Source organism: Thamnophis sirtalis, unplaced genomic scaffold (assembly GCF_051295495.1).
Source record: "Thamnophis sirtalis isolate CommonGarterSnake01/CBP01778 unplaced genomic scaffold, rThaSir2_p1.2 scaffold_3, whole genome shotgun sequence".
In the NCBI taxonomy this organism is placed as follows: domain Eukaryota; kingdom Metazoa; phylum Chordata; class Lepidosauria; order Squamata; family Natricidae; genus Thamnophis; species Thamnophis sirtalis.
The window spans coordinates 33,331,441-33,338,528 of NW_028261383.1; the positions used below are offsets into that span (position 1 = coordinate 33,331,441).

The 7,088-nt window shown below is 43.0% G+C and overlaps 1 protein-coding gene across 1 annotated transcript in view; it reads left to right on the forward strand.

The window, feature by feature from the left end:
- LOC148047873 (cholinesterase-like) overlaps positions 1-4,430 on the forward strand; it is a 12,158-nt gene extending 7,728 nt beyond the window's left edge. Inside the window, exons 4-5 of the mRNA XM_087708575.1 lie at positions 1,959-2,008; positions 4,224-4,430. Of these exons, the coding sequence (XP_087564701.1) occupies positions 1,959-1,969 (11 nt within the window). The 3' untranslated portion in view covers positions 1,970-2,008; positions 4,224-4,430. The remainder of the gene's footprint in view (positions 1-1,958; positions 2,009-4,223) is intronic.
- Positions 4,431-7,088: the final 2,658 nt, after the last annotated feature.

A 7,088-nucleotide genomic window follows, 5' to 3' on the forward strand; every position in this document is an offset into this window, starting at 1 on the left:
CTCTCAAGTACCCAGATCACCCAGAGTACAGCAAAAACCACTGGGAACATCAGGTTCAGAAGGTTTTAGAGAATGAGAAAGTGAAGATCTTGTGGGACTTCAGAATCCAGACTGACAGGCACTTGGCCCACAACACACCTGACATAACAATAGTTGAAAAGAAAAAAGTATGGTTCATTGACATTGCAATACCTTCAATGCACGAATCGAAGATAAAGAGCAAGAAAAAAAATATCACAAAGTACCGGGACTTGCGAATTGAAGTTGAGCGACTGTGGAAAAAGAAATTGTGTGTTGTCCTAATTGCAGCTTTACTTAGAACAGTTTACATCCTGCAACGGTACCTTTAACATCATCAAACAATTTCTGCTTCTCCCAGCTCTTCGGGAAGGGCTGAATAGGTGGACAAAAAATGTCAAATCCATTCTAAACATCTGGCTGACAGTGTGACGAACAATAGGTTTGACATATGTTGAATAAATATATATTATGCCGTGAATTCATGGAATTCTCAGAATCCAACTGCTAGATTGAAGGCCAGATATGGCTTTTTCAGGCTAGTGCCTATTCCCCAATGAGATAAACCAAGACAAGGAAGATTAGAGCCGAGGTGGCGCGGTGGTTAAATGCAGCACTGCAGGCTACTGCTGACTGCTAGATCAGCAGTTCAGCGCTTCAAATCTCACTGGCTCAGGGTTGACTCAGCCTTCCATCCTTCCGAGGTGGGTAAAATGACGACCCAGATTGTTGTTGGGGGCAATATGCTGACTCTGTAAACCGCTTAGAGAGGGCTGAAAGCCCTATGAAGCGGTATATAAGTCTACTGCTATTGCTATTATTTTATTACAATTTATCAGTATATTCAGATAAAAGGGATTTCCCCTCATTCAAAGAGGGACCCCCGAACTTTAGCTTACATCCCCTTTTATAGTTAACAAAAAAATCTGAAAGAGGAAAGTTGATTGGACAGGATAATAGCATACATGTTTATTAAAATGAGGTCTGAAGGGGCATAAATTATAAGGAGAAAGAGTTCACAGACGGGATAAACCAGACCCCAATTTATACTAACAAACTTTTCTTATCAGGAGCTAGTCTCCAGCTTGTTTACCAGTTTAGGAATGTTAAAAACTAATAAATCTGAACACCACTTTAAAAGAAAGAATATAAATCAGATTAAAATACAAAGTAACTATGATAGTTAACAAATTACAAAACCCAAGTCATTTGCCTCTCAAGATTCAGATTCTTTAGAGATAAGATGGGGTGGGTTCTGGCTGGCGCTACTGCCAATTTGCATGCCCAGTTCAATAGAAATTGTTCTGCGCATGCACAGAACTGAAAAACAATATGGTGGTGGCAACAGTGGCGACTGGGGAACTGGTTCAGGGGTGTGACAGGCCTGGTGTCAGGCCTGCAATCATATTCCTTTTAGGATCTTTGGCCTGCCACACTTTCTATTATTTTTTTTTCCTATGCTGTTTCATTAGTGGGGAATAGAGAGGGGGGAATACTGAGTAGAATGTGTTTGTTTTCAAAATAAAACATTCCTTTCTAGAACCCCGTGGTCATCTTTTGTGTCCGCACCTCTGCACCTGACCGGAACTAGATGGGTGGAAATGCCAGCGTGGCAGAGGAACATTGGACCATGTGATGGACTTGTGGGTGTGGGGGCAAGGTTTTGAACTTTCAACTGGATGGGAACTCAGGAAGCTTTCAGATTTGGGTTTCCACAGTTTGTACCAACATATCTGCTTTATTAAGTCGGAACTTTGATAAAAGTTATGTCTTGAACTCTGATTTAATTCTGGATGATATTTGGAACGCTGACACCTGGGTTGCTGCCGGTTCCAGTGACCCAGGCCGCCATTCCACTACCGGTTAAGCTGAACCAGTCCGAACTGGTAGGAACCCACCACTGACCTTACCTTAATATTTCATTTTTCTTTGGTTTGCAGATCTGTGCTAAGGGAGATTCTGTTTCATCAGACTAGAAAGAAGACAGGAGGTAAGAATTCAATGCTTAATAGCTGTCAATCAGAATCAAGTTGGATAATTTCAGAAAGTGGGGGGACTAGAATTTTTTTCTAAATAATGGTTTTCCATCAGTTTTTCAAATAAGTGGCCCTTTTGTGGCTTAGCCTTGCTGTTTGGAGTGGAAGCTCTCCAAGCTGGGGCCAACAGCCTTTGTGAAAGAGGAATCTGGAGGATTTCTCCCAGCATAAACAAATGTAGATCTTGGGCATAAAGAATAAATGAATGAGCCATTAAGAATAACTTGTAGAAAAGATTACATAGTGATGAAGAAGAGGAAGCAGGACCGGGAAACTGCGGCAAATGAGCATTTCAGATGAGGATTGTTTAATAGACAAATGGAGACATAAGGAATGTGTCCTTGTAGCTCATAGTGACTTGTGATACATTTTATAGATTACAGATTAACAGAGTTGGAAGGGACCTTTGTCAGAATATTCCCATGGAAAACCCTAAATTTCAAGATGCAAATATTTCTTCTAAGATCATTGTCTTCTTCACATAACAGAAAGGCAGGAAATAACTTGAGATCAGTTATGTTATTACTTATCAATATGTATGCATCAGTGGTGGGATTCAAATTTTTTTGCTGCCGGTTCTGTGGGCGTGGCTTGGTGGATGTGGCAGGGGAAGGATACCATAAAATCTCCATTGCCTCTCCATCCAGGGGAAGGTTACTGCAAAATCCCCATTCCCTCCCGATCAGCTGGGACTCGGGAGGCAGAGAATACATGCTGGTGGGGCCAGTCAGATAATGGTATTTAGTGGTTCTCGGAACTTCTCGAAATTTCCGCTACCGGTTCTCCAGAATTGGTCAGAACCTGCTGAATACCACCTCTGGTATGCATGCATATAAATCCCCCTCCATTTTGAAATGTATAAACACGAGCGCACCTACAAAAGTTCTTCCTACTATTTTCTGAGGAAATTTCTAGAGGGAATTTTATCCAGTGCGCACTGTGAACTGTAAACATTGCAGCAATCCTTGATTACTTGCTTTGGGTCCTGCATTCCTAGTCCTAGTGGAGAACAATTTAAATATGAGCCAGCAGTGTGCAGTAGCTGCCAAAAAAGCCAACACAGTTTTAGGCTGCATAAACAGAGGGATAGAATCAAGATCACATGAAGTGTTAATACCACTTTATAATACCTTGGTAAGGCCACACTTGGAATACTGCATTCAGTTTTTGTCGCCATGATGTAGAAAAGATGTGGAGACTCTAGAAAGAGTGCAGAGAAGAGCAACAAATATGATTAGAGGACTGCAGGCTAAAACATATGAAGAACGGTTGCAGGAACTGGGTATGTCTAGTTTAATGAAAAGGACTAGGGGAGACCTGATAGCATGTTCCAATATCTCAGGGGTTGCCACAAAGAAGAGAGAGTCAAATTATTTTTCAAGGCACCTGAGGGTAGAACAAGAAGCAATGGATGGAAACTAATCAAGAAGAGAAGCAACCTAGAACTGAGGAGAAATGTCCTGACAGTTAGAACAATTAATCAGTGGAACAGCTTGCCTCCAGAAGTTGTGAATGCCCCAACACTGGAAGTTTTTAAGAAGATGTTGGATAGACATTTGTCTGAAATGGTATAGGGTTTCCTGCCTAGACAGGGGGTTAAACTAGAAGACCTCCAAGGTCCCTTCCAACTCTGCTATTGTATTGTATTGTATCTTGTATAGCATATGATGGGAACAGAGAGCACTTTGGATGGACTTATTAAGATTAAGATTAAGGCACCAGGCTTGATATCAGGAGGACGTGAGTTCTAATCTTACTTTAGCCAGGAAAGACAGCAGGATGATCTTGAGCCAATCACTTTTTCTCAACTCAGTTCACCTCACAAGGTTGCTGTTTGGAGGAAAAGAGGAGAAAGGTGTGATGGATAGCTTTGCTGCCTTGAGTTATTAGTAAAATAATAACGAATACACTAATAATAGTAGTATACAAATAATAAACAAACAAACAAACAAACAAACAAACAAACAAACCCTGCTATTCTACTTTACTACACAGAAGAGCATCCTGGAATCTCTACTTTGCCTCTTGAATGGGCCTACCAGGAAGGGCTGCCACTTGAACCCCTTTGAAAATGGCTTCCACATCTTAAAGGCACCATTTAAAGACCTGCTGTAACTATAGCTTTGTTGGCTTCAAAATAGCGTTTATGTGTTTGTTTATTTCTCTCAGGAACCAATCAAGACTTAATCAAGACCTAGGGAAATGATGACAAGCTGTGCGAGAGAACCTTCCAGAAGGATCCCTTGTTCTTTTCAGTGGGAACTTAGAAGAGGAATAAGGAGCCAGCAAAAAGCCACATAATCTCTGCTGTAAAATAATAAGCTGTTAGGAGTAATTTGTTATCTCTTAATAAATACGCTAACCTCTTTTAATAAATACTGTCTAAATTCTTTGGATAACAATCCTGTTGTTCTCATAACAATGTAAGAAGTTGATGCAGTACGGAAAAGCAAAATAAAGCAAACAGGAATTTCTGACTGGAAACTTTGCTATATGGCTCACCTGTAAATGGACTGATTTAACGGGCTGGTTATTGCAATCCAATTTATTCTAAAACATTGTCAATCTCTGCTTCGCCATTTGCTTTCGGCTGTCATTGAAACGGGGAGAGGGGGCATGGTATTTGGGAACGGAAGTTTTAAGTACAGGAGAAATTGTAAAAGGGAGTTTTGTTCTCACCATCTACTGCGCATGCTGGAGATAGTGATCGCAGGCGCCAAGCATAACTGTCCTGCGTACCAACATGATGATGCTTTTTGAAGATGGAACTCACATGACACCTGAGGGTTTTGTGGATTGGACTATGGGATGGGGTTACTAGGGGGAGGGGGTTGGGTCACGTATTGATATCTATGATAAGGTGACCAGACGTCCCGTTCAGCAGGAAAGTCCTGATTTTTTAAAATTTGTCCCGCGTCCCACGGTGTGTTCAAAAAGTCCCGATTTTCCAGTGCTCGGTCCGGGCCAAGCGGCTCAGCCATTGGAAGTGTTTTTTTTTTTTTGCCCGCTTCTCTTGGGCGCTGCTCTCCCTGCAGCCATGCCAGTCTTCCAGTCTGTCCACGCCATCAGCAACCTGGTCCGGGTGAGCCGAGGGGAGGCAGGCGGGAATCTGGTTGGGAGAGGCCGGCGATGGGGGTGGCTTTTAAAAGGGTTGGGGGGTATTGGGGGAAGGCAATTGGGGGAAGGCTGCTTTGCAACTGCCAGCGAAGTTCCGTCTAAACTTCTTGGTTCACCCTCCCAGGCCCAGAGCAGACCGTTCTGGGGAAAGCTGGGTTCTTCCTCCCTCCCTCCCTTCTCCTCCCTTCCTCCCTTTCCCCTTCCTCCCTTTGCCTCCCTCCCCTCTTCCCTCCCTTCTTTCCTTCCTTTCTTCCTTCCTTTTCCTCCCTCTTCCTGCTTCCCTCCTTCTTTCCTTCCCTATCTACCTTCCCTTCCTTCCTTCTTTCCTTCCTTTCTTCCTTCCTTCTTTTCTCTTTCTCCTCCCTCCCTCCTTCCCTCCTTCTTTCCTTTCCTAACTTATCTTCCTTCTTTCTTTCCTTCCTTTCTTCTCCTCCCTCCCCTTTCCAGCCTGTAAACTGTTCAGAGAGGGCTGTGTAAAAGCACCATGAAGCGTTACCCCTGCCGCCACTGACTCCTCCTCCGCCGTACTTTTGAGGAGCCATGAGGCCGCGGGAGCCAATAGGAAGGCAGCGGAGGGGGCGGGAGCAGGGAAAAAAAGGCCATGGCTCCTCAAAAGCACGGTGGAGGAGGAGGAGGCGGCGGCAGGGGTAACGCTTCATGGTGCTTTTACAGCCCTCTTTTTTTTTTACAGCTCAGGTGCTCCGAGCCCCTTCCCCCCCGCCTCCCCGTCAATGGTGTCCCGCTTTACCCATCTTAAAATCTGGTCATTTTAATCTATGATTGCGTGCACTTTTGCCTCAGATCTTGCTTTGCTTAGCTGCTATCTTCTCATAACCAATAAAAGTACTCTTAATTCTGCAAAATGGAGTTAAGTGGTTTTTTTCTGGGTTGCTGAGGGAGCCTGGCCTGACAAATATCCTGATATGGAGAAACTAGTTTAGGCAAGAGAGCTAAATTAGCATGTGAGCCTTTTAGTTAAAGATGTTTCCTCATGTGCTAAAAACAGTTTCGATCTCAGATTCTAGCAGTTACTGGAATTCATGTGTCCTGATTTGGAAAGGTAGATCCTTTTGTTGCCCAATTAGCAGGTTCATAGCATTAACAGTTGGGTTTTTCAAATATTGCCCCATAGCAACTTCTTCCTGAAACCATCTCCATCACCTTCCCATATCCCAAACTCCCAATGTTTCTCTTGAAAGTTATTTTGGCAAGACCCATCTCCATTCTTTTTGCTTTCAGTCTGAATTCCATAGATCTCAAATGTAATAAAAGACACACATTTTAGAATGGCCTAAGAAGCAGGCTGAGCTGAACATACTGCTACAAGAGGACAGAAAAGTCACACATAGCAATGTTCAAAAAGATAGAAATGACTACATGAATGATTTACAGGAGGAATGGATGAGCAGGATAGGCCTAAAAAAATAAAAACCTGTCTTTTAACAAAATGAAAGAATAGCATACAAAGTTGAGGAGGAGAACAGATCAGAGGTGGGTTTCTGCTGGTTCTCTCCAGATCGGGCAAACCATGTAGTGACGGTGATGGGGGGCTCCACCCACCCGCCCGGATGACCGGACGCTTCTGTGCATGCGCAGAACCACCACATGAACGTGCAAGCACATGTACACAAGCGAACCAGTAGTAAAATAAATTGAAACCCACCACTGGAACAGATGCTAGGATAAAGTAACAGCCAGAGGGAGATACATGAATTGAGTGAGAGAAAGAAGAAATGGATGATGAAGTTCTAAATCAGATCATCACAATTTATTCACAAGTGATAGTGCCATCCCCATTCAAAAACAAAGATTAAGAATATCTGTTAGATGGTTGATATATCTCCCAATCTTTTTACATTAATGGCAGAAGACTTTACTATCTACATAGGGAAATCCCTAAACTAAATTCCATGTGAT